Source organism: Hyla sarda, chromosome 1 (assembly GCF_029499605.1).
Source record: "Hyla sarda isolate aHylSar1 chromosome 1, aHylSar1.hap1, whole genome shotgun sequence".
Lineage (NCBI taxonomy): Eukaryota > Metazoa > Chordata > Amphibia > Anura > Hylidae > Hyla > Hyla sarda.
The window spans coordinates 615,297,550-615,325,344 of NC_079189.1; the positions used below are offsets into that span (position 1 = coordinate 615,297,550).

Here is a 27,795-nt window from a genome sequence, read left to right on the forward strand (position 1 = left end):
TGACTGGAGAGGTGAGGGATTCTGGTAGTGATGTCACATGACCTCATTCTTATCTATGTAATAACAGATGGATATGACTGGAGAGGTGAGGGATTCTGGGAGTGATGTCACATGACCTCATTCTTATCTATGTAATAACGGACATGATTGGAGAGGTGAGGGATTCTGGGAGTGATGTCACATGACCTCATTCTTATCTATTTAATAACAGATGGATATGACTGGAGAGGTGAGGGATTCTGGGAGTGATGTCACATGACCTCATTCTTATCTATGTAATAACAGATGGATATGACTGGAGAGGTGAGGGATTCTGGGAGTGATGTCACATGACCTCATTCTTATCTATTTAATAACAGATGGATATGACTGGAGAGGTGAGGGATTCTGGGAATGATGTCACATGACCTCATTCTTATCTATGTAATAACAGATGGATATGACTGGAGAGGTGAGGGATTCTGGGAGTGATGTCACATGACCTCATTCTTATCTATGTAATAACAGATGGGTATGACTGGAGAGGTGAGGGATTCTGGGAGTGATGTCACATGACCTCATTCTTATCTATGTAATAACAGATGGGTATGACTGGAGAGGTGATGGATTCTGGGAGTGATGTCACATGACCTCATTCTTATCTATGTAATAACAGATGGATATGACTGGACAGGTGAGGGATTCTGGGAGTGATGTCACACGACCTCATTCTTATCTATGTAATAACAGATGGATATGAGTGGAGAGGTGAGGGATTCTGGGAGTGATGTCACATGACCTCATTCTTATCTATGTAATAACAGATGGATATGACTGGAGACGTGAGGGATTCTGGGAGTGATGTCACATGACCTCATTCTTATCTATGGAATAACAGATGGATATGACTGGACAGGTGAGGGATTCTGGGAGTGATGTCACACGACCTCATTCTTATCTATGTAATAACAGATGGATATGAGTGGAGAGGTGAGGGATTCTGGGAGTGATGTCACATGACCTCATTCTTATCTATGTAATAACAGATGGATATGACTGGAGACGTGAGGGATTCTGGGAGTGATGTCACATGACCTCATTCTTATCTATATAATAACAGATGGATATGACTGGAGAGGTGAGGGATTCTGGGAATGTATGTAGTGATATTAATGTGTCTCTCCATACACAGGATTACACAGTAGTGAAGAAATCCTCTAGTGGGCGCTGTCGGGCCCCTGTGTGTGAAGGATGGGGAGGAAATGGATGAACAGAAGATCCGAGAACTCATCAACAAGATGATGGAGCTGCTGCCTGGAGAGGTGACCCTGCTGGGACATTATACAGTAATGGAGGGGTCTGGTGATGACTGGAGAGGTGACACTGCTGGGAATGCTGGGACATTATACAGTAATGGAGGGGTCTGGTGATGATTGGAGAGGTGACACTGCTGGGACATTATACAGTAATGGAGGGTTCTGGTGATGAGTAGAGAGGTGACACTGCTGGGACATTATACAGTAATGGAGGGGTCTGGTGATGACTGGAGAGGTGACACTGCTGGGACATTATACAGTAATGGAAGGGTCTGGTGATGACTGGAGAGGTGACACTGCTGGGACATTATACAGTAATGGAGGGGTCTGGTGATGACTGGAGAGGTGACACTGCTGGGACATTATACAGTAATGGAGGGGTCTGGTGATGACTGGAGAGGTGACACTGCTGGGAATGCTGGGACATTATACAGTAATGGAGGGGTCTGGTGATGACTGGAGAGGTGACACTGCTGGGAATGCTGGGACATTATACAGTAATGGAGGGGTCTGGTGATGACTGGAGAGGTGACACTGCTGGGAATGCTGGGACATTATACAGTAACACCACTGGAGGGGTCGGGGTGATGACTGTATCATTGTGTGTCAGGTTCCTATAAGGTGTCAGGACGTGGCGGTCTATTTCTCCATGGAGGAGTGGGAGTATGTAGAAGGACACAAGGATCAGTACAAGGATCAGGTCATGATGGAGGATCAGCAGCCCCTCACATCACCAGGTAATAGACATGACTATATACACACGTCCTCTCATTATTTGTATGTAAAGAATGAATTCAGTCTCTGTATGTGTTCCCTACAGTCAGATCCAGTAAGAGAACAGCACCAGAGAGGTGTCCCCGTCCTCTTCTTCCACAGGATGATCAGGTAGATGGAGATATTCCCTATGATCTGTAGAAGGGCTGTGAAGCTCTTGTGGTCAGTCCCCTCACCCTCCATGACTCCTCATCTCCTGCTCATCTATAACATCACACGTGACTTCTCCTACTGTCTGATGACTTTTACTATATTTCTTCCACATCTTATGATTTAGGGAGAAGATCCGAACAATATTAATGCTCCAGAGACAGATGTGAGCGGTGATGAGCAGTATAAAGAGGACATTCCTACAGGGAAAGATCTGAACAATATTTATGCTACAGATATGAAGGAAAAAGAAGAGACAGATTTGAGCGGTGATGAGCAGAATAAGGAGGACATTCCTACAGGAAAAGATCTGGACTATATTAATGCTACCGATATGAAGGAGGAAAAAGAGACAGATGTGAGCAGTGATGAGCAGTATAATGAGGACATTCCTACAGGGAAAGATCTGAACAATATTAATGTTACAGATATGAAGGAACAAGAAGAGACAGATGTGAGCTGTGATGAGCAGTACAATGAGGACATTCCTACAGGAAAAGATCTGAACAATATTAATGCTACCGACATAAAGGAAGAAGAGACAGATGTGAGTGGTGATGAGCAGAATAAGGAGGACATTCCAACAGGAAAAGATCTGGACTATATTAATGCTACCGATATGAAGGAAGAAGAGACATATGTGAGTAGTGATCAGCAGTATAATGAGGACATTCCTACAGGGAAAGATCTAAACAATATTAATGCTACAGACATAAAGGATGAAGAAGAAGATACAGATGTAAGCGGTGATGAGCAGTATAAGGAGGGTAACTGCCCAGGTGAGTAGTAACAACTTAATATAGAGAACTTAAAACAACTTAATATACACAATTGTAATAATTGTGTAGAATTCTTTAATCTCTCTGTCCTGTCTCTTCTGTATATTCTTCTATTCAACCAAAATACAAACTAATGTGATACTACAGCTGGAATATGGAGAAGAAATATCCCTATGTGTACGAGGCCATCACGCCCGCTCCCATAGACTTGCACTGAGGGGGCACGGTGTGACCTCATGACCCCCGCAGCCCACACCCAGCGTTTGGAACTAAATGTTCCGACCACTGGGGCAGTGGAGTACCCCTTTAACCTCCCTGTCCTTTCTCCCTCTGCGGCAGAGCAGCTCATGTCCATGTAACAGGGGACGAGAACTGTGGCCAAGAATTCAATAGAGTTCTGTATTCTAGCAGCAGAAGTGTGCTGGGATAAGGAAGCGCTGGTGGACACGTTCTCTCGTGGACTCTCCCATATTATACAAGATGAGATTGTGGTCAGAGATCTTGAGGAGCTTTTGTCTTTCATTATCCTAATTGACACTGGCCGACGTTTCTAATTGTCTCTAGACTGTTTTTTGTGTCTAGAAAAGGCGCAAGCAAAAAAGGTGCCTTTTCCCTCACCTCCCATGCCCCCCCGCCCCATGCCTCCCTCACCTCTCATGCCTACCATGCCCTCCTCACCTCCCATGCCTCCCCCCGCCCCCATGCCTCCCTCACCCCCCATGCCTCCCTCACCCCCCATGCCTCCCTCACCCCCATGCCTCCCCCCGCCCCCATGCCTCCCTCACCTCCCATGCCTCCCTCACCCCCCATGCCTTCCTCACCCCCCATGCCTCCCTCACCCCCATGCCCCCCTCACCCCCAATGCATCCCTCGCCTCCCATGCCTCCCTCGCCTCCCATGCCTCCCTCACCTCCCATGCCTCCTTCGCCCCCCCTTGCCTCCTTCGCCCCCCATGCCTCCCTCGCCCCCCCTTGTCTCCCTCGCCCCCCCATTGTTCCCTCGCCTCCCTCCCATGCCTCCCTTACCTCCCATGCCTCCCTCACCCCCCCATGTCTCCCTCACCTCACATACCTTCCTCGCCTCTCCTCGCCCACCATGCCCCCCTCACCCCAAATGCCTCCCTCACCTCCCTTGCCTCCCTCGCCCCCCCATGTCTCCCTCGCCTCCCTCCCATGCCTCCCTCCCATGCCTCCCTCACCTGCCATGCCTCCCTCACCTCCCATGTCTCCCTCGCTCCCCCATGTCTCCCCTCCCATGTCTCCCTCCCATGCCTCCCATGCTTCCCTTGCCTCCCATGCTTCCCTCGCCTCCCATGCTTCCCTCGCCTCCCTCGTCTCCCATGTCTCCCTCACCTCCCATGCCTCCCTCACCTGCCATGCCTCCCTCACCTCCCATGTCTCCCTCGCCCCCCCCATGTCTCCCTCGCCCCCCCCATGTCTCCCTCGCCCCCCCCCATGTCTCCCTCGCCCCCCCCCATGTCTCCCTCGCCCCCCCCCCATGTCTCCCTCCCATGCTTCCCTCGCCTCCCATGCTTCCCTCGCCTCCCATGCCCCCCTCGCCCCCCCCTATGTCTCCCTCGCCTCCCTCCCATGCTTCCTCCCCCCCCATTCCCATGCCTCCTGGTTCCAAAAAGTCTGAAGGGGTTGAACCAGTGCTGCTCCGGACCAACCCCCTTTCCGTGGAGGAGGAGGATTATAGTAGGAGGGAGGGGATGTGTCTTTATTGTGGCAAGTCAGGCCCTTTGCCCAGATAATTCCAAACCTGGTCAGGAAACACTTGCACCTGAGGTCCTGGATGGGACCGGTCCTGGTTGGGCTTTCTTTATTTTAGAGAAAGAAAAATAAATATATGTGGTATCGCCGTGTGCGTAAATGACCGAATTATAAAAATATATCGGCAATGCCAAAAAAAATTCCTTAGTCCAAAATGGTACCGATAAAAACTTCAGATCACGGCGCAAACAATGAGCCCTCATACCGCTCCATATGCGGAAAAATAAAAAAGTTATAGGGGTCAGAAGATGACAATTTTAAGGGTACGTTCCCACACGGCGTATTTTGCTGTGTATTTGCTGCGTATTTGGTGCGTATTTGGTGCTGCGTATTTTCCTACCCATTGACTTCAACAGAGAAAATACAATACGCAGCAGCAAATATGCCGTGTGGGAATGTACCCTCAACGTATAAATTTTCCTGCATGTAGTTATGATTTTTTCCAGAAGTCCGACAAAATCACCTATATACCGTATATACTCGAGTATAAGCCGAGTTTTTCAGCACGATTTTTCGTGCTGAAAACACCCCCCTCGGCTTATACTCGAGTGAACTCTCCACCCGCAGTGGTCTTCAACCTGCGGACCTCCAGAGATTTCAAAACTACAACTCCCAGCTAGCCCGGGCAGCCATCGGCTGTCCGGGCTTGCTGGGAGTTGTAGTTTTGAAACCTCCGGAGGTCCGCAGGTTGAAGACCACTGCGGCCTTCGACATCATCCAGCCCCCTCTCACCCCCTTTAGTTCTGTACAGTACTCACCTCCGCTCGGCGCTGGTCCGGTGCTGCAGGACTGTCCGGAGAGGAGGTGGTCCGGTGGGATAGTGGTTCCGGGCTACTATTTTCACCGGGGAGGCCTCTTCTAAGCGCTTCGGGCCCGGCCCCAGAATAGTCACGTTGCCTTGACAACGACGCAGAGGTACGTTCATTGCCAACGTACTTCTGCGTCATTGTCAAGGCAACGCCTCTATTCCGGGCCGGAAGCGCAGAGAAGAGGCGCCCCCGGTGAAGATAGTAGCCCGGAACCACTATCCCACCGGACCACCTCCTCTCCGGACAGTCCTGCAGCACCGGACCAGCGCCGAGCAGAGGTGAGTACTGTACAGAACTAAAGGGGGTGAGAGGGGGCTGGATGATGTCAAAGGCCGCAGTGGTCTTCAACCTGCGGACCTCCGGAGGTTTCAAAACTACAACTCCCAGCAAGCCCGGACAGCCGATGGCTGCCCGGGCTTGCTGGGAGTTGTAGTTTTGAAACCTCTGGAGGTCTGCAGGTTGAAGACCACTGAGGGCGGATGATGAGAAGAGGATGATAAAGGGGGGGTGTGGGATGATGACAAGAGGATGATGAAGGGGGGAGGGGGGGTGGGGATGATGACAAGAGGATGATGAAGGGGGGTGTGTGGGATGATTACAAGGGGATGATGAAGGGGGGTGTGTGGGATGATTACAAGGGGATGATGAAGGGGGGTGTGTGGGATGATGACAAGGGGATGATGAAGGGGGGTGTGTGGGATGATTACAAGGGGATGATGAAGGGGGGTGTGTGGGATGATTACAAGGGGATGATGAAGGGGGGTGTGTGGGATGATGACAAGGGGATGATGAAGGGGGGTGTGTGGGATGATGACAAGGGGATGATGAAGGGGGGTGTGTGGGATGATGACAGGGTGATGATGATGAGGGTCTGGATGATGACAGGCGGTGATGATGATGAGGATGTTAATGACGGGTCTGGATGATGACAGGGGGGGATGATGTATTTCCCACCCTAGGCTTATACTCGAGTCAATAACTTTTCCTGGGATTTTGGTTTGAAATTAGGGGTCTCGGCTTATACTCGGGTCGGCTTATACTCGAGTATATACGGTAAGTAGGGGATCATTTTAATCTTATGGACCTACAGAATAATGATAAGGTGTCATTTTTACCGAAAAGTGCACTGGGTAGAAATGTAAACCCCCAAAATTACTAAATGGCAATTTTTCTTTTATTTTGTCCCACAAATATTTTGTTTCTTTGTTTCACCATAGATTTTTGGGTAAAATGATTGATGTAATTACAAAGTACAATTGGTGGCGCAAAAAAACAGGTTTCATATGGGTCTGTAGGTGCAAAATTTAAAGGGTTATGATTTTAAAAGGTAAGGAGAAAAAAAATGAAAGTGCAAACGGAAAAAAAAGTTAAGCCTGTTTTCACCTTAAAGGGGTACTCCGGTGGAATAAAAAAATAAATAAAAATCATCTGATGCCATAAAATTATACAGATTTGTAAATTACTTCTATTATAAAATCCCAATCCTTCCAGTACTTATCAGCTGCTGTTTGCTCCACAGGAAGTTTTTGTTTTTGCACTTTCGTTTTTTTCCATCTGACCTTCAAAAAATCATAATGCGTTCAATTTTGCACCTACAGACCCACATGATGCTTGTTGTTTTTTGCGTCACCAATCGTACTTTGTAATGACATCAATTAGTTTATAACATAATCTGCGGCGAAACAAAAAAAATTGTTTGTGGGGTGAAATAAAAAAAAATGACAACTTGCAACTTTCTAGGGCTTCCGTTTCTACGCAGTGCACTTTTCGGTAAAAATAACCCCTTATCTTTATTCTGTAGGTCCAGATGGTTACAAGGATACCCACTTTATATAGGTTTTATTTTACTGCTTAAAAAAATTCTTGCACAAAATTTTTTTTAAATTGTCCTCTTCTGATCTCCATAACTTAATTTTTTCCGTATACGCGTCTGTATGAGGGTAATTTTTTGCGCCGTGGTCTGTAGTTTTTATCGGTACCATTTCTGTTTTGATGGGACTTTTATCGCATTTCATTAATATTTTTATGGTATATGAAGTGACCAAAAACGCACAATTTTGGACTTTGGTATTTGTTTACGTGTACGCCATCGACTGTGCGATTTAATAGTTCGCACATTTATGCACACGGCGGTACCACATGTGATTTTTTTATTTTTATTACATTTATAGAAAAAAAAATGGAAATAGGGGGATTCAAACTTTTATTAGGGGAGGGACTTATTCACATTTATTAATTTTTTTTTTTTTTTTTTTTTTAGCCCCCATAGGGGACTATTACCTGCAATCTTCTGATACTGATCAGTGCTATGCCATAACATTGATCATTGTTATCAGTGCTCTGCTGCTTCAGGCTTGGAGCAATAGAACACTGATCAGACGACGAGGAGGCAGGTAAGGGCCCTCCCACCGTCCTCTCTGATCGGGACATCAGGATTTTGTGGTGATAAAGGAATAAAAGGGATAAATAATTGCACCACATCATGACCACCACCATTACCACCATATAGTGACGGGATAATACTGCCATACTGATACTGAATAATACCCCTGTACACAGACTAATATCCCCCCCATACAGTGCCCCCGGCTCTACACAGGCGCTGCAGACCATATAAGTGATTACAGTGCAGTTACATGTAGTGCAGGGATGTGGAGATCCTATCGCCAGGGATATGTAGTTCCAGGCGCCGGGCAGGTGAATGTTTCATACGTTTAGCCCTGTATCGGGCTAGCAGGGCCGGACCGACTTTATTTTTATAATGCCGTAGTGAGGTGCAGACTAACAGGAGGAGCGGGTGCAGAATTGCATGGGACGCAAGTCTGCACGTCACACCGGCGCTCAGGGTGTAGGGAGCGGGCTCCTGACTCAAGCCCGCTCCACACACGACGGCCCCCAGCTGATTTCAGATGCCGAGGGCCGCCACTAATAGCCCGGCATGCGGCACTCACCGCAACCGGCTATTAACCCTTTAGATCACTGCTGTCAAAGTTGACAGCGGAGTCTAAAGGTTTCTTATAACCATCCCAGGTGGTCTAGTGTGGTGGCTCGCCCTCCCCCACACAGCGCGACTATGGAGGTAGCCTGCGGGCTCACCTCTGCATTCATGGCTGCCCCATAGATCTGAATTTGATTGAGCCGGCCTTGAGCAGGCTCAACCAAATGAACACAGATCAATGGAGTTCAATAGAACTGCATTGATCTGTATGAGGAATCTAATGATTCCTCCTAAAAAAAAAAGTGTATTAAAAAAAAAATCCAGTTAATACCAAAACAGTACCGATACATACAGTGGTTTACGGCCCAAAAATTGAGCCCTTATACAGCCCGGTATACGGAAAAATAAAAACGTTATAGGGGTCAGGAATGTTTTTTTTATTTTTTTTTTATATTTTTAAAAAGAAGAAAAAAAATGTTTGGTATTGGTATAATCGGGCTGACCTAAAGTATTAAAATAATGTGTAAGTTTGACCACAAGGTGAATGGCGAAAAAATGAAAACCCCCAAATTTACGACTATTTTGATAAAATTTATTTGGTCTACAAGGACAAGTGGATATTCATGAGGGACAAGTAGATTGCGCTCCGTTTTATTCGCTTGGACAAGTAGTTTTTTTTTTTAAAATTTCCACACCCCTTTAGTGACTCACAGGGGGCGTCTTCCTGAAGTCGTTCTCTTTCCTTTTCGTCCCCACAGAATCTGCCGGCGAAACATGTTAGGCGCCGCACGTTTCCAGCACATTTCCCAATTCTTTCCTCAGTGCCCTAAATAGTGTAGATAATGCCAGTATGAAGGCAGATAATGGCGGTAGGTAGATAGCGTTGGTAGGTAGACTGTGTAGGTAGGTAGTGGTGGTAAGTAGATAAATCGTTTTACCACAAAAAAAAAATAATACATAATTTGTGGCTTCCATTCTTATGCAGCGCACTTTTCGGTACAAATGACCTGTCATCTATATTGTGTTCAAACAATGACATCGATACCCAATATATATAGGTTATTATTGTATTGTATTATAACTTTTTGTAATTTTTTTTGTAATATTTCTGCTCCCCCCCCCAATAACACTTTATTTTCACCGTGATCTGTAGTTTTTGTTTCGCTTTTTATACTTTTTTTTCTACTATTTTTTACATTTGCGCCATTCACTGTGCGGTTTAATTAACATTATATTATAATAGTTCAGATATTTACACCAAATATGTTTGTTTATTTTTGTTTACATTATTTTATTCCAAAAATGGGAAAAGAAAGGGGGGGGGGTGTAATCAAGCTTTTATTAGGGGAGGGGCTTTTTTACATTTATTTCTAATTTTTTAAAATATTTTATTTGCTACTTTTTATGTTATAAATCAGTGATCTGAAACCTAAGGCTCTCTGCCTGTTGCAAAACTACAACTCCCAGCATGTTGCACTATATAGTAGTATAGGTCATGGTACAACATGCTGGGAGTTGTAGTTTCGGGTCGGCTGCAAAGCCAGAGGCTGTGTCAAGGAATGCTGGGAGTTGAAGTTTTTAACTACATCACCCAGCATGCTCTGATACAGCCTATGGCTCTGCAGCTGATACAACCCAGAACTACTCCCAGCATGTTTCACCATATACTAGTATAGTAAAAGTAATGGTGCAACATGCTGGTAGTCGCAGTTTTGGGTCTGCTGCAGAGGTATAGGCTGTATGAGGGCATGCTGGGTGTTGTAGTTGGTAACTGCCACTCCCACCATTCATGACATCACACATCCCCGCCCCCAATCCCCCCACAGCCCGCCCCCTCCAATAGACTTGCATTGGCATGGCTTGACATCACGACCCCAGCAGCCCGAGCCCAGCGTCCGTAACAAAATGTTTTGAACGCTGGAGCAGTGGAGTGCCCCTTTAAGGGGTTACAAAGTAGTAAAGCGTAACAAAAACTATGCAAACTGAGTATTGTGATCGTATTCACCTGAGAAATAAGAGTTTTGGCTCTTAGAGGAAAGCTTAAATTTCCTGAGTTGTTATAGGGTTAAAATAAAATCTGTGTTATTCTCTTTAGATTCTTGTAGCAGGAGATCAGAGGAGAATCTTATATCTTCAGATTATAAAGCAGATGATGATATCACACAAGATACATATGAAGAACATTCCATTATCCCAGATACACCCTCAGCCCTTCACAGCCAAGATCTCTCATCTCATCCTTATATACAGGTCCTGTCTTCTCATTCATCACAGGATGTTCAGCAAAATAAGAGTCACAGAAGGGGAGTTGGGCATCAAAGAGATCATACAGGAAAGAAACCATATTCATGTTCAGAATGTGGAAAGTGTTTTACCCAAAAATCTAATCTTGTTAGACATAAGAGAAATCACACAGCGGAGAAACCATTTTCATGTCCAGAATGTGGAAAGTGTTTTACCCATAAATCAAATCTTGTTAAACATAAGAAAATTCACACAGGAGAGAAGCCCTTTTCATGTTTAGCATGTGGTAAATGTTTTACTCAGCAATCACATGTTGTTGTACATCAGAGAACTCACACAGGAGATCAGAGGAGAATCTTATATCTTCAGATTATAAAGCAGATGATGATATCACACAAGATACATATGAAGAACATTCCATTATCCCAGATACACCCTCAGCCCTTCACAGCCAAGATCTGTCATCTCATCCTTATATACAGGTCCTGTCTTCTCAGTCATCACAGAAAGGTCACAGAAGGGGTGTTGGACAACAAGCTCAGAAATCATATTCATGCTCAGAATGTGGGAAATGTTTTACTAAGAAATCAAGCTTTGTTGATCATCAAAATAGTCACACAGGAGGGAAGCCATTTTCATGTTCAGAATGTGGGAAATGTTTTTCTCAGCAATCAAGTCTTGTTAAACATCAAAGAACTCACACAGGAGAGAAGCCATTTTCATGCTCAGAATGTGGAAAATGTTTTTCTGATAAATCAAGTCTTGTTACACATCAAAGAACTCACACAGGGGAGAAGCCATTTTCATGTTCAGAATGTGGAAAATGTTTTACTTGGAAAACATATCTTGTTCATCATCAAAAAACTCACACGGGAGAAGCCATTTTCATGCTCAGAATGTGGAAAATGTTTTTCTCAGCAATCAAGTCTTTTTACACATCAAAGAACTCACACAGGGGAGAAGCCATTTTCATGTTCAGAATGTGAAAAATGTTTTACTGCAAAATCAAATCTTGTTTATCATCAAAAAACGCACACAGGGGAGAAACCATTTTCATGTTCAGAATGTGGAAAATGTTTTATTGATAAATCGGGGCTTGTTTATCATCAAAAAACTCACACAGGGGAGAAGCCATTTTCCTGTTCAGAATGTGGAAAATGTTTTACTGGGAAAACAAATCTTGTTTTACATCAAAGAACTCACACAGGGGAGAAACCATTTTCATGTTTAGAATGTGGGAAATGTTTTGCTCACAAATCAAGTCTTGTTACACATCACAGAACTCACACAGGGAAGAAGTCAACTCAGAGCAATAAATGATGCAGATAACACATCTATATATTATCCATGTACATAGGATATCTGACATTTATATATATATCATATACTGCATCTCCAAACTTGTTACCAATTGTTAATAAAAGTTTTCTCTCTTATATGATTTATTATTCTTATATCCATCTCCGCACACTGGACTTGTAATAAATGTAATATTGTCCCTGACGTTGTATATAGGGAATGTAACGCGTCAGTGTTGTCCCCGCCCCCTTCTCATTATGATTATAGAGACTTTAATTCAAGGCATCAGACAGGATCCGCGCGTCTCCCTTGAAGATCGTCTCTTCTGAACATAAGACGCTGCAGATACTTTTATTTATCACAAACCCTAGACCAGCGTTTCCCGTCTTGACGTCTATTTTCGGTCTCAGATCATAAAATCCATTTTTCTATATGAGAAGTCGTCAATATGTCAGCGTCCCCCGGGTTCAGTAAACATCGGTGTAATTCTTTTCCTTTTCTGTGTCCTCCCCGGGGTATAAAATCCCTAGAGATCTGATCACATCTGGTACAAGATCTCTTTACTTCACACTTTGCGCCATTATTACACGGATTGAAGACCCAGTTACACGCTCGTAAATTCCCATATATGTCGTGGATTGGAAGGAAAAAGGTTCTTAAATCTTAATATTTAACCCCTTAAGGACCCAGGGCGTACCTGTACGCCCATGGGAATTTCGGTCTTCACCGGGGTCGGACCGGGATGCCTGCTGAAATCGTTCAGCAGGCATCCCGTGACAATGCCCAGGGGGGTCCGGAGATCCCCGCCCCATGTCGGCAATCGGCACAGATCGCCGGTGATTTCACAACGGTGATCTGCGGCTATTCTGGTCATACAGGTCACGTGTGACCCAATGACCCGGAATTAGAAGGTGATCGGCGGTGTACTATACACCACCAATGACTTCCTGTAGCTGGGGAGAGGTGGGGATCCCGTCACCTCCCCAGGAGCGCTGCTATTGGTCGGATGATCGTTCGACCAACAGCAGCCGGCCGAGGAGGGGTTAATGTCCCTTTCTCTCAGCTCTGCTCGCCCACCAAGCTCAGTCAGCGGGCAGAGCTGTGAGAATAAGCCAGGGACCCCCCCTCCCCCTCTGTGAAGATCTGTGCCCCTCAGGGCTGAAGAATTGATTTTAGTGCAGGGACAGGTAGGAGGTTAAAAAAAATAAATGTTTCCCCCAACCTCCTGATAGTTCCTCACGGGTCCGCCACAGATTTTGCATTGCGACCTAGGCCTTATTAGGGTTTCAGGGCGCTGCATTTGGCCCCCTTTATTTATTTTTTTGGCCGCAACATTTTGTGTTCTTAATGGTGTGATTTATAATCACAACGTTATATATAAGTTACACTAAAACACATACGCTACACACTTCCTGCCACCGCAGAAAAAGGTGATCACGGAGGAGACATACGCTTTACTTGCCTCCGACACCCAATCTGCCAGTGAGGACGAGGAACATCCTACTTTTCTGTGTTTTTCCTCGTCATCTAGCACTGATGATGAGCCCCCTGTACGGCGGCAAAGACGCCGCCAGGCGAGCCCCCCCCATGATGGTAACCCAGTGGCCGACACTAGTACGAGTGTCCATGCCACTAATAATAGGAGTCAGTCCCCCCAGACAAGCGTACCAGAGCCCCCTTGCGGTGAACCTGTCTGGCGACCCCCAGAGGGTTATCGGCCCCAGAGGGTTTGTTGGCGACTCAAGAATCTGGATTGACACGGCCGGATACACTGAAAGACTATTTTAGTTATTATTTCAGTAACGACTTTGTCAATCATATGGTGGGGCAAACGAACTTACGCCGAGCGCTCCGGGTCCCTGCTCCTCTCCGGAGCGCTCGCGGCGTTTCCCTCTCTGCAGCGCCCCGGTCAGACCCGCTGACCGGGAGCGCTGCACTGACACTGCCGGCGGGGATGTGATTCGCATAGCGGGACGCGCCCACTCGCGAATCGCATCCCAAGCTACTCACCTGTCCCGGTCCCCGGCTGTCACATCCTGGCGCGCGCGGCTCCGCTCCTTAGGGCGCGCGCGCCAGCTCTCTAAGATTTAAAGGGCCAGTGCCCCAATGATTGGTGCCTTGCCCAAATTAGTCTAATTATCTTCCACCTGCTCCACGTCCATATAACCTCACTTCCCCTTCCCTGCTTTGCCGGATCTTGTTGCCCTTGTGCCTAGAGAAAGCATTTACTGTGTTTGCCATAACTGTGTTTCCAGACCTTCTGCTATCACCATTGACTACGAACCTTGCCGCCTGCCCTGACCTTCTGCTACATCTGACCTCGCCTCTGTCTAGTCCTTCTGTCCCACGCCTTCTCAGCAGTCAGCGAGGTTGAGCCGTTGTCGGTGGATACGACTTGGTTGCTACCGCCGCAGCAAGACCATCCCGCTTTGCGGCGGACTCTGGTGAATAACAGTAGCAACCTAGAACCGGTCCATCGACACGGTCCACGCCAATCCCTCGCTGACACAGAGGATCCACATCCAGCCTGCCGAATCATAACAGTAGATCCGGCCATGGATCCTGCTGAGGTCCCGCTGCCAGTTGTCGCTGACCTTACCAATGTGGTCGCCCAGCAGTCTCAACAGATAGCGCAACTAGGACAACAGTTCGCCCAGCTGTCGCAGTTGACCGCCATGCTACAGCAACTTCTGCCACAGCTACAGCAGCAACCATCTCCTCCGCCAGCTACTGCACCTCCTCCGCAGCGAGTGGCCGCTCCTAACCTCCGCTTGTCCCTGCCGGACAAATATGATGGGGACTCTGCCGTGGTTTCCTGTCTCAATGTTGCTTACATTTGGAGATGTTGTCGGAACAATTTCCCACAGAACGGTCAAAGGTGGCTTTCGTGGTTAGTCTCCTGTCTGGGAAGGCCTTGTCATGGGCCACACTGCTCTGGGACCGCAACGATCCTGTCACTGCCACTGTTCAGTCCTTCTTCGCTGAGGTTCGTAGTGTCTTCGAGGAACCAGCCCGAGCCTCTTCTGCCGAAACAGCCTTGCTGAACCTGGTCCAAGGAAATTCTTCTGTAGGCGAATACGCCATCCAATTTCGTACCCTCGCCTCTGAATCATCTTGGAACAACGAGGCCCTCTGCGCGACCTTTAAAAAAGGCCTATCCAGTAACATCAAAGATGTGCTGGCCGCACGAGAAATTCCTGCCAACCTGCCTGAACTTATCCATTTGGCCACCCGCATTGACATGCGTTTTTCTGAAAGACACCAGGAGCTCCGCTAGGAAAAAGACCTTGATCTCTGGGCAACTCTCTCCCAGTAGCCTTTGCAATTTACCCGTGTGCCTCCCACCGAGGAGGCTATGCAAGTGGATCGGTCTCGCCTGACCCATGAAGAGAGGACTCGCCGCAGAGATAAAAATTTATGTCTGTACTGCACTAGTACCAAACATTTCCTAGTGGATTGCCCTATTTGTCCTTCACGTCTGGGAAACGCACGCACGCACCCAGTTCACGTGGGAGTGGCATCTCATGGTGTGAAGTCTGCTTCTCCACATCTCACTGTGCCTGTGTGGATTTCTCCTTCTGCCAACTCCTCCTTCTCAGCTGTGGCCTTCTTGGACTCTGGTTCTGCGGGAAATTTTATTTTGGCCTCTTTTGTTAATAAGTTCAACATCCCTGTGACCCGTCTCGTCAAGCCGCTCTACATTTCCTCGGTCAACGGAGTAAAATTGGACTGCACTGTGCGTTACCGCACAGAACCCCTGCTCATGAGCATTGGACTGCATCACGAAAAAATAGAATTTTTTGTTCTGCCCAACTCCACCTCTGAAATCCTCCTCGGTCTGCCATGGCTCCAACCCCATTCTCCTACCCTCAACTGGACCACCGGGGAGATCAAGAGTTGGGGTGCTTCTTGCCACAAAAAATGCCTCACGTCGGCTCCCAGTCCCGTCAGTCAAACCTCAGTGACTCCTCCTATACCAGGTCTCCCCAAGGCCTATCAGGACTATGCCGATGTTTTTTGCAAAAAACGAGCAGAGATTTTGCCTCCTCATAGCCCCTTTCCTGGTAACACTCTGCCCCGTGGCAACCTTCACCCTCTGCCCCCCCTCCCCATTCCCACTTCTTCTGGACTGCCTGCCATGGATGAATTTACCCAGGACTTCTCTGTCTTCCTGAAAGAAACTCAAGAATTGCTTCCAATGGCGTCATCTCATGTGAAGCGACAACCAGACAAAAAGAGGGGGAGACCTAAGGGGGGGGGGGGGTACTGTTACGCCGAGTGCTCCGGGTCCCCGCTCCTCCCCGGATTGATCACGGTGTTTCCCTCTCTGCAGCGCCCTGGTCAGACCTGCTGACCGGGAGCGCTGCACTGACACTGCCGGCAGGGATGCGATTCGCATAGCGGGATGCGCCCGCTCGCGAATCGCATCCCAAGCTACTCACCTGTCCCGGTCCCCGGCTGTCACATCCTGGCGCGCGCGGCTCCGCTCCTTAGGGCGCGCGCGCCAGTTCTCTAAGATTTAAAGGGCCAGTGCACCAATGATTGGTGCCTGGCCCAAATTAGTCTAATTAGCTTCCACCTGCTCCACGTCCATATAACCTCACTTCCCCTTCCCTGCTTTGCCAGATCTTGTTGCCCTTGTGCCTAGAGAAAGCGTTTACTGTGTTTGCCATAACTGTGTTTCCAGACCTTCTGCTATCACCATTGACTACGAACCTTGCCGCCTGCCATGACCTTCTGCTACGTCTGACCTCGCCTCTGTCTAGTCCTTCTGTCCCACGCCTTCTCAGCAGTCAGCGAGGTTGAGCCGTTGCCGGTGGATACGACCTGGTTGCTACCGCCGCAGCAAGACCATCCCGCTTTGCGGCGGGCTCTGGTGAATACCAGTAACAACCTAAAACCGGTCCACCGACACGGTCCACACCAATCCCTCGCTGACACAGAGGATCCACATCCAGCCTGCCGAATCATAACACGAACTTGTACGCCCAACAGTTCAGTCCCTTATCAGTTGTAAGGGGAGACTCATCTTCCACCAGTATATTCCCTCGAAGCGGGCACGGTATGGCGTGAAGCTCTACAAACTTTGTGAGAGTACCTCCGGGTACACTTACAAGTTATAGAGTAGATGAGGGACAAGATTCCCGTATTGAACCCCCAGAATGTTCCCCCACTCTGGGTGTTAGTGGGAAACTCGTTTGGGACCTTGTGCACCCATTGCTGGATAAGGGTTACCACGTGTACATGGACAACTTTTATACCAGCATCCCTCTCTTCACATCCCTTGCCCCCAGATCCACATACGCTTGTGGGACCTTGCAGAAGAACCAGAGAGGCCTCCCTCCAAATTTTGTACAGACACCTATGCCCAAGGGTGAGTCCCGTGCCCTTATACCTGACCAGCAACAGGTTTTCATGGGTAAGGATAAGAGGGATGTCCTTATGCTGACCACAATTCATGGTAACGGCAGCTCACCTGTCCCTGTGCGAGGTACCACAACACCGGTCCTCAAGCCCACTTGTACAACTCTTTTGTACTGTCCCAGTACGCTGGCAACATAGGGACATTCCTCCAGTTCCAAGAAGTCCTAAGGGCCCTGATATTTGGTGACCGGGAAAGAGCAGGCCGGAGTTCCCAAGAAACTGGAAATATAGGTGCCAGGATCGTCCCAGGCCAACACTTTCCAGGTGAGGTCCCCCACACTGGAAAGAAGGGACGATCCCAGAAAAAATGCAGAGTTTGTCACAAGAGGGGGATATGGAAGGACAAGAGAGGGGGGGGATATGGAAGGACAAGAGGGGGGGGGGATACGGAAGGACAAGAGGGGGGATACGGAAGGACAAGAGGGAGGATACGGAAGGACAAGAGTGGGGGATTGGGATGGACAAGAGTGGGGGATTGGGATGGACAAGAGGGGGATTCGGATGGACAAGAGGGGGTTATACGGAAGGACAAGAGGGGGGGATACGGAAGGACAAGAGGGGGGGATACGGAAGGACAAGAGGGGGGGATACGGAAGGACAAGAGGGGGATATACAGAAGGACATGAGGGGGGGGCAAACGGAAGGACATGAGGGGGGGCAAACGGAAGGACAAGAGGGGGATACAGAAGGAAAAGAGGGGGATACGGAAGGACAAGAGGGGGATACGGAAGGACAAGAGGAGGATACGGAAGGACAAGAGGAGGATATGGAAGGACAAGAGGGGGGATACGGAAGGACAAGAGGGGGGATACGGAAGGCCAAGAGTGGGATACGGAAGGCCAAGAGTGGGAGATACGGAAGGACAAGAGTGGGGATTTGGAAGGACAAGAGGAGGATTCGGATGGACAAGAGGGGGATTCGGATGGACAAGAGGGGGTTATACGGAAGGACAAGAGGGGGGATACGGAAGGACAAGAGGGGGGGATACGGAAGGACAAGAGGGGGGGATACGGAAGGACAAGAGGGGGGGACAAACGGAAGGACAAGAGGGGGGATACGGAAGGACAAGAGGGGGATACGGAAGGACAAGAGGGGGATATGGAAGGACAAGAGGAGGATACGGAAGGACAAGAGTTGGATACGGAAGGACAAGAGGGGGATACGGAAGGACAAGAGGGGGATACGGAAGGACAAGGGGGATACGGAAGGACACCACCACTCAATGTGACACTTGCCCCGATCATCCAGGCCTCTGCATTAAAAACTGCTTCAGGGAGTATCACGGCCATAAAGTACAAAATTTTCCCTTTTCATTTTAATTTCCCATAATTTGACCCCAATGTACCAAGTCCAGAGTACATTCTAAATGTTAAACCTATAAACCACTAAATTGCCCATAAAAATTCTCATAACAAAAATCTGATAAGACCTCTGGGGGTATTTGTTTCTTAGGGTCACTATCATCTGGGACTTTCTTTTGTTGCCTCAAATGCGCAGCGCTCTCTCTCCACCTGAGCGGGTGCACATTTGAGGCAACAGGTTAGGGACGGCCACACACAACATTCCCAGAATGATGATTCAGAGCATAGGGTTTGGGGTGGGCATATTTTTTTTAGTTTTGGCTATGCTCTGGGTTATCATTCTGGGAACATAACCTGTTTTATGATTTTACGTCCCACTATGTAGAAGCTCAAGGCCCCTGACTGCGCTCCTGCTCCTCCGAGACCGGTGTGCACCCGCAGAGCTGTTTACGCCCAGATATGAGGTATGTCCTTTCTCCAAAGAAATGTACTTACAAATTTATGGTGACATTTTCTCCTGTTACAACTTGTGAAAATAAAAAATTTGGGGTAACCCCAAAATTTTTGTGTAAAAAGCTAATTTTTCATTTTCACATCCCACTTTAATGAACAATTTATCAAACACATGTGGGGTGTTAAGGCTCGATGTACACCTTGTTATATGCCTTGAGGGGTGTCGCTTCCAAAATAGTATGATAGTATGCCATGTGTTTTTTTTTTTTTTTCCTGTTCTGGCACCATAGGGGCTTCCTAAATGCGACATGCTCCCACATTTCAGCAACATTTGCAAATGTGACTCCTCTTCTGAGCACTGTAGTGCGCCCGCAGAGCACTTGACGTCCACACTTGGGGTATTTCCATACTCAGAAGAGATGGGGTTACACATTTTGGGGGACATTTTCTCCTATTACCCTTTGTAAAAATGTAAAATTTGGGGAAAAAACTGCATTTTAGTAAAAAAAAAAAAAATGTATTTACATATCCAAAGTCGTCAAACACCTGTGGGGTGTTAAGGCTCAGCGGACCCCTTGTTACGTGCCCTGAGGGGTGTAGTTTCCAAAATAGTATGCCATGTGGTATTTTTTTGCTGTCCTGGCCCCATAGGGGCTTCCAAAATGCCACATGCCCTCCAAAAACCATTTCAGCAAAATTTGCTTTCCAAAAGCCAAATGTGACTCCTTCTCTTCTGAGCATTGTAGTGCGCCCACAGAGCATTTTAGGTCCTAAGGGTGCGTTCCCACAGGGCGTATACGCAGCGTATTTGACGCTGCGCAAAATTTATGGCAGCAGCGGGAAATACGCTGCGTATCCCTTGCTCACTATACACACAGGGCTTTCCGGCGGCAGCCCTATGTGTGTAGTGAGTTTTGGAGGCGGGGCCGCGCGTCACAGTCACGCCGGCACACGGCCCCGCCTCCAAAACTCACTACACACATAGGGCTGCCGCCGGAAAGCCCTGTGTGTATAGTGAGCAAGGGATATGCAGCGTATTTCCTGCTGCTGCCGTAAAATTTGCGCAGCATCAAATACGCTGCGTATACGCCCTGTGGGAACGCACCCTATCATGGGATATTTTCATACTCAGAAGAGATGGGGTTACAAATTTTGTGAGGGCATTTTCTCCTATTAACCCTTGTAAAAAATGTAAAATTTTGGGGGAAACCAGCATTTTAGTGAAAGAAAAAAAAATGTCATTTACACATCCAACTTTAACGAAAGGACGTCATATACCTGTGGGGTGTTAAGGCTCACTGGACCCCTTGTTACGTTCCTCGAGGGGTGTAGTTTCCAAAATAGTGTGCCATGTGATTTTTTTTTTGCTGTTCTGGCACCATAGGGGCTTCTTAAATGGGACATGCCCCCCAAAATCATTTCAGAAAAACACACTCTCCAAAATCCCATCCCTTCTGAGCCCTCTACTGCGCCTGCTGAACATTTTACATTCACATATGAGGTATTTCCTTACTTGAGAGGAATTGGGTTACAAATTTTGGGGGGCTTTTTCTCCTTTTACCTCTTGTAAAAATTCAAAAACTGGGTCTTCAAGAACATGCGAGTGTAAAAAATGAAGATTTAGAATTTTCTCCTTCACTTTGCTGCTATTTCTGTGAAACACCTAAAGGGTTAACAAACTTACTGAATCTCATTTTGAATACTTTGAGGGGTGCAGTTTTTATAAGCGTTAATTTTTTACGTAAATTTGTTTTCCCTTAGTCCTAACAGCAGCACAAGTGGGGTGTTCTGCCCCTGTGAAGCTGGCAGGACGGTGGATTTTTTAATTCCGCCCAAGTAATTAGCATTTTAATTAACTCACCCATAAAAGGCCTCCTCCCTTAGGCCACATTGCTTATATAACAAGTAACAAAACAAATAAGGGCGGGAAATTTGTGTGCTGCTGTTAGGACTAAGGGAAAAAAATTTACGTTAAAAATTAACGCTTCCTTTACTTCCTAACCAGCAGCACAAGTGGGGACTTAGCAAGTAACAACACAAATAGGGAGGGACTACGGCAGAGCGGCACTAAGGATAGATTGCCCAAAGGCCAACTCTTCCGAATGTTTGGCATTAACCCTGTAATGACTGATAAATGTGTTATGGGTGCCCCAAGAGGCAGCAGCACAGATTTGTTCCAGAGGAACAAACTTCCTTTCGGCAAAAGAAGTAGACACTGCCCGGGTAGAATGGGCAGTAACAAAAGGCAGGAGGAGTTAACTCCTGGGCTACAAAAGCCTCACAGATTTTCTCTTTAATCCATCTACTCAGAGAGGGTTTAGAGGCTTTAACCCCTTAAGGACCAAGGACGTACCAGTACGCCCTTGGCCCTGCTCTCCTTATATAACGCGGGGTTACACAGTAACCCCGCGTCATATCACGGCGGGCCCGGCGTCATAGTGAAGCCGGGACCTGCCTCTAATAGCGCACAGCGCCGATCGCTCAGAGCTGAGCCGCGTGGCTAAAAGTGAAAGTGAAAGTTGCCGGCTAGCTCAGTCGGGCTGTTCGGGATAGCCGCGGCTAATCGCGGCATCCCGAACAGCTTACAGGACAGCTGAAGGGTCCCTTCCTGCCTCCTCGCTGTCCAATCGCCGAATGACTGCTCAGTGCCTGAGATCCAGGCATGAGCAGTCATGCGGCAGAATCGTCGATCACTGGTTTCCTATGAGAAACCAGTGATCAATGATGAAGATCAGTGTGTGCAGTGTTATAGGTCCCTATGGGATAACAATGATCAGTATAAGAGATCAGTGTGTGCAGTGTTATAGGTCCCTATGGGATAACAATGATCAGTATAAGAGATCAGTGTGTGCAGTGTTATAGGTCCCTATGGGATAACAATGATCAGTATAAGAGATCAGTGTGTGCAGTGTTATAGGTCCCTATGGGATAATAATGATCAGTGTGTGCAGTGTTATAGGTCCCTATGGGACCTATAACACTGCAAAAAAAAAAGTGAAAAAAAAGTGAAGATAATTTAACCCCTCCCCTATTAAAAGTTTGAATCACCCCCCTTTTCCAATAAAAAAAAAAAACAGTGTAAATAAAAATAAAAATAAACATATATGGTATCACCGCGTGCGGAAATGTCCGAATTATAAGAATATATAATTAATTAAACCGCTCGGTCAATGGCGTGCGCGCAAAAAATAGTGCATTTTTGGTCACTTTTTATATCATTTAAAAATGAATAAAAAGCTATCAATAAGTCCAATCAATGCAAAAATGGTACCGTTAAAAACTTCAGATCACGGCGCAAAAAATGAGCCCTCATACCTCCCCATACACGGAAAAATAAAAAAGTTATAGGGGTCAGAAGATGACAATTTTAAACGTATTCATTTTCCTGCATGTAGTTATGATTTTTCTAGAAGTACGACAAAATCAAACCTATATAAGTAGGGGATCATTTTAACCGTATGGACCTACAGAATACATATCAGGTGTCATTTTTACCGAAAAATGTACTACGTAGAAACGGAAGCCCCCAAAAGTTACAAAACAGCGTTTTTTTTTTCAATTTTGTCGCACAATGATTTTTTTTCCGTTTCACCGTACATTTTTGGGCAAAATGACTGACGTCATTACAAAGTAGAATTGGTGGCGCAAAAAATAAGCCATCATATGGATTTTTAGGTGCAAAATTGAAAGAGTTATGATTTTTTAAAGGCAAGGAGCAAAAAACGAAAATGCAAAAACGGAAAAAACCCCGGTCCTTAAGGGGTTAAAGGGTAGCTCCCACCATCATGTTTTTTTTTTCTGTTCCTGCCTATTGCCCTTCTATCCCTAACACCTTCCCTGCCTTTATTTTTTTTTACTATTTTAAAAATGGCATTTAGTCTGCCTGGTAGTGTGCTCACTGATGCCTGCTGGCGGGGGGGGGGGGGCAACTTCCGCCCTTAGTTCTCCTAACAGGGTGCCTCCATCTATTGGCTGTCAGGGCATGCTGGGAGTTGTAGTGGTAAAACAACTGGAGGCACCCAGGACAGGAGCTTCACGGGGGAAGGAGTGAGCCGGGAGCCGATGCGGGAGGGACGGGTGCGGGGGAGCCTCTTCCTGCCGCTCGGTGGGTAACACCCAAACCTCCCCCCACGCCCCCCCATACCTTGCAGCGCCCCCCATCCCCCCGTACCTTGCAGCAGCACCCCCCGCACCTTGCAGCAGTGCCCCCCATCCCCCCGCACCTTGCAGCAGCGCCCCCGTACCTTGCAGCAGCTCCCCCCATCCCCCCCACCCCCCCCGCACCTTGCAGGAGCAGCCACCCCACCGCGCCCCCCGCACCTTGCAGCAGGGCCGTCGGCGAGTGCAGGGAGCCGATGCGCAGCCCTGGCTGTTACTGCGCCTGCGCAAAATTTCGACTGATGCCCTGCCGGAATCAGTGGGAATTTTGCAGTGACGTCATTCCGCACTGCATTCAGCCACTAGGAGGGCGCCCCCTAGTGGCCGAATTTCAAATTGCTTTTAGAAATCTTTTAAAAGCATTTTTTTTTTAAATAAAAGTATATTAGAGATATGTTGTAGTACTTAAGTACTACAACATATCAAAAAATAATTTGTCATGACAGCGCCCATTTAAAACCTTTGTTCTTTCCTGAAAAAGAGAGGAGGTGTTCTGATCTTCTAAATTTCCAGTTCTTGCAATGTAGATTTTAAGGATTCTTGAAATGTCCAATGTGTGATTCGCAGCTTCTTCAGGAGGAGATGGGTTAGGACACAGAACTGGGAGAGATATGACCTGGTTGATGTTTGAGAAGGTCGGGACCTTAGGAACAAAAGGTAGGTAGATATCTCAACAGGACTCTATCCTGGAGAAAAAGTGTAGAAGACTCAAAAGCCGAGAGGGCCTGAAGCTCACCAACTCTTTTGGCTGAGGTTATGGCCAGCAAAAAGGTGACTTTAAGGGTTAAATACCTAAAGTCAGCTTCTTCCAGAGGCTCAAAGGGGGGAGAACATAACCCATTGAGAACAGTGGATAAATGCCATCTGGGAATAGGTCTAAGAACCCTTGGTTTAAGTCTTTCCGCTCCCCTGAGGAATCTTTTGATTCGGGGTTCTTGTGACAGGGATCTGCCTAAAAAGGCAGAGAGTGCTGAGACTTGAACCTTTAGAGTAGATGGGCTAAGACCCTTGTCAAGGCCATCTTGGAGAATATATAATTAATTAAACCGCTCGGTCAATGGCGTGCGCGCAAAAAAATTCCAAAGTCCAAAATAGTGCATTTTTGGTCACTTTTCAACAAACAAAGTTTATTCCCGGATAAAACGAATCTTTCACCAGTGGTGTACTATGAAAGAGGTAGTTGCCTCAGATCCTCCTCTTTCTGCATTACTACGTTTTCACAGCATCTGCGGCAATGTGCATGTTAAAATAGATGATCAGATCGCCTGCAGTGTTGCCGCGGGGCTCTGATCATCTGTAATGGCGGCCGGAGGTCCCCTCACCTGCCTCCGGCCATCTCCTCGGGTCTTCTGCTCCGGTCTGAGATCGAGCAGACCAGAGCAGAAGAGCACCGATAACACTGATCAGTGCTGTGTCCTATGCATAGCACTGAACAGTATTGGCAATCAGCTGATAGTCCCCTATGGGACATAAAAAGTGAAAAAAAATGTTGAAAAATAAAAAAAAAATAATAAAAGAGTAAAAAAAAAAAAAAAAAGTGAAAAATCTCCTCCCCGAATAAAAATGAAAATTGGCCCTTTTTCCCATTTTACCCCCAAAAAGCGCTTTTTTTTTTTAAAATAAACTTATTTGGTATGACCGCATGCGTAAATGTCCGAACTATCAAAATATTATGTTAATGATCCCGTACGGTGAACGGCGTAAACGTAAACTAAAAAAAGCTTTTTTTGTCACATTTTATATAAAAATTTTTTATAAAAAGTTATCTAAAAGTTTTATATACACAAATGTGGTATTGATAAAAAGTACAGATGATGGCGCAAACAAGGAGCCCTCCTACCGCCCCATATACGGAAAAATGAAAAACTTATAGGTGGTCAAAATAGGGTGATTTTATATTACTGATTTTGTACAAAAAGTTGAGATTTTTTTTAAGCGTTCCAAAAATATAAAAGTATCTAGCCATGGGTATCATTTTAATCGTATTGACCCACAGAATAAAGAACACGTCATTTTTACCGTAAAGTGTACAGCGTGAAAACGAAACAATCCAAAATGTGCAAAATTGTGGTTTTCATTAAAATTTCCTCCCTAAGAAAATAATTCTTTGGGTTCTTTATAAAGTAAAGAAGACCGTTTCTGGATATAACGTACAAAAGACGACTATTTTATACATCTCATGATTACACCTCCCGTTGTCTATTTAAAGGGGTACTCCGGTGCTAAGACATCTTATCCCCTATCCATAGGATAGGGCATAAGATGTCTGATCGCGGGGGTCCCGCCGCTGGGGACCCCTGTGATCTTGCACGCATCACCCGCTACAATCAGTCCCCGGAGCATGTTAGCTGCGGGTCTGATGACTGGCGATCACGGAGCCGAAGCATTGTGACGTCACGGCTCCGCCCCCTCAATGGGAGGGGGCGTGATTATAGTGTCTGTATATTTATATATGAATGTTTTTCTAGCTCCTGAATAATCCAATCACGTATGCACTTTACTATTGTCAGCTACCTCCCCGCACCATATACAGGTGTTCCGCAAGTACTTTCCTTATTGTACTATTCATTATTTAAAGGGGGTTTTCCAGAAATTTTTTTTTTTTTTTTTTTTTTACATATCAACTTTCTCCAGAAAGTTAAACAGATTTGTAAATGACTTCTATAAAAAAAATCTTAATCCTTTCAGTACTTATGAGCTGCTGAAGTTGAGTTGTTCTTTTCTGTCTAAGTGCTCTCTGATGACACGTGTCCCGGGAACTATCCATAGTAGAAGCAAATCCCCATAGCAAACCTCTTCTACTCTGTGCAGTTCCCGAGACAAGCAGAGATGTCAGCAGAGAGCACTGTTGTCAGACAGAAAACAACAACTCAACTTCAGCAGCTGATAATTATTGGAAGGATTAAGATTTTTTAATAGAAGTAATTTACAAATCTGTTTAACTTTCTGGAGCCAGTTGATTTATAAAAAAAAAGAGGTTAAAGGGGTTTTCCAGGAAAAAACTTTTAAGGACCCAGGACGTATGAGTACGTCCTGGGTCCCAGTCCTGCGATATAACGCGGGGTCACACGGTGACCCCGCATCATATCGCGGCGGGCCCGGCGTCATAGTGAAGCCGGGACCCGCCTCTAATAGCGCGCGGCACTGATCGCGATGCCGCGCGCTATTAACCCTTTAGCCGCGCGCTCAAAGCTGAGCCACGCAGCTAAAAGTGAAAGTAAAATGTGCCGGTTAGCTCAGGGAGCTGTTCGGGATCGCTGCGGTATAATCATCCCGATCAGCTGTAGCACAGGAGGTGGTTTTCTTACCTTCCTTCCTGCAGTCCGATCGCCGAATGAATGCTTCAAGCCTGAGATCCAGGCCTGAGCAATCAATCGCCGAAAACACTGATTGATGCATTCCTATGGAGATGAATCAATCAGTGTTAAAGATCAGTTAATGCAATGTTATAGCCCCTCCCCCCCTATAGGAGCTATAATATTGCATAAGAAAAGTATAAAAAAATCATTAACCCTTTCAATTATCCCTTCCCCTAATAAAAGTTTGAATCACCCGGCATTTCCAAGAATAAAAAAACATTATGTAAATAATAATAAAAATAAAACATATGCGGTATCGCCGCGTGTGGAAATGTCCAAATGATAAAAATATATCGCTTTTTAAACCGCACGTTCAATGGCGTACGCGCAAAAAAATTCCAAAGTCCAAAATAGCGCATTTTTGATCACTTTTTATACCACAAAAAAGTGAATAAAAAGTGATCAAAAAGTCTGATCAGAACAAATATGGTACCGCTAAAAACTTCAAATGACGGCGCAAAAAACTTAGCGCTCATAGCGCCCTGAAGACAGAAAAATAAAAAAGTTATAGGGGTCAGAAGATGACCATTTTAAAAGTATAAATTTTCCTGCATGTATTCATGATTTTTTTCTGAAGTGATACAAAATCAAACCTATACAAATAAGGTATCATTTTAACCGTATGGACCTACAGAATAAAGATATGGTATCATTTTTGCCGAAAAATGTACTGCGTAAAAACGGAAGCCCCCCAAAACTTACAAAATAGTGTTTTTTCATGAATTTTGTTGCACATTGATTTTTTTTCCCGTTTCACCGTAGATTTTTGGGTAAAATGACTAATGTCATTACAAAGTAGAATTAGTGACGCAAAAAATAAGCCAACATATAGAATTTTAGGTGAAAATTTTAAAGAGTTATGATTTTTTAAAGTTAAGGAGGAAAAATTGAAAATGAAAAAATGGAAAAAGCCCGGGTCCTTAAGGGGTTAAGTCCCATTCAGCGCTCTCTGATTTTTTTATATAAGTTTATTGTAATATCCTCTTGTATGAGACACATACAGCATAGCCACAGTCTGGGCACAATATCTAAATCTATCC

General features: G+C 46.2%; 1 protein-coding gene across 1 annotated transcript in view; it reads left to right on the top strand.

The window, feature by feature from the left end:
* LOC130309433 (zinc finger protein 569-like) overlaps positions 1-27,795 on the top strand; it is a 149,570-nt gene that overhangs the window by 69,712 nt on the left and 52,063 nt on the right. Inside the window, 8 exon segments of the mRNA XM_056552326.1 lie at positions 1,172-1,301; positions 1,906-2,032; positions 2,116-2,180; positions 2,347-2,998; positions 10,613-10,799; positions 11,105-11,629; positions 11,631-12,070; positions 23,964-24,031. Of these exon segments, the coding sequence (XP_056408301.1) occupies positions 1,242-1,301; positions 1,906-2,032; positions 2,116-2,180; positions 2,347-2,998; positions 10,613-10,799; positions 11,105-11,629; positions 11,631-12,070; positions 23,964-24,031 (2,124 nt within the window). The 5' untranslated portion in view covers positions 1,172-1,241.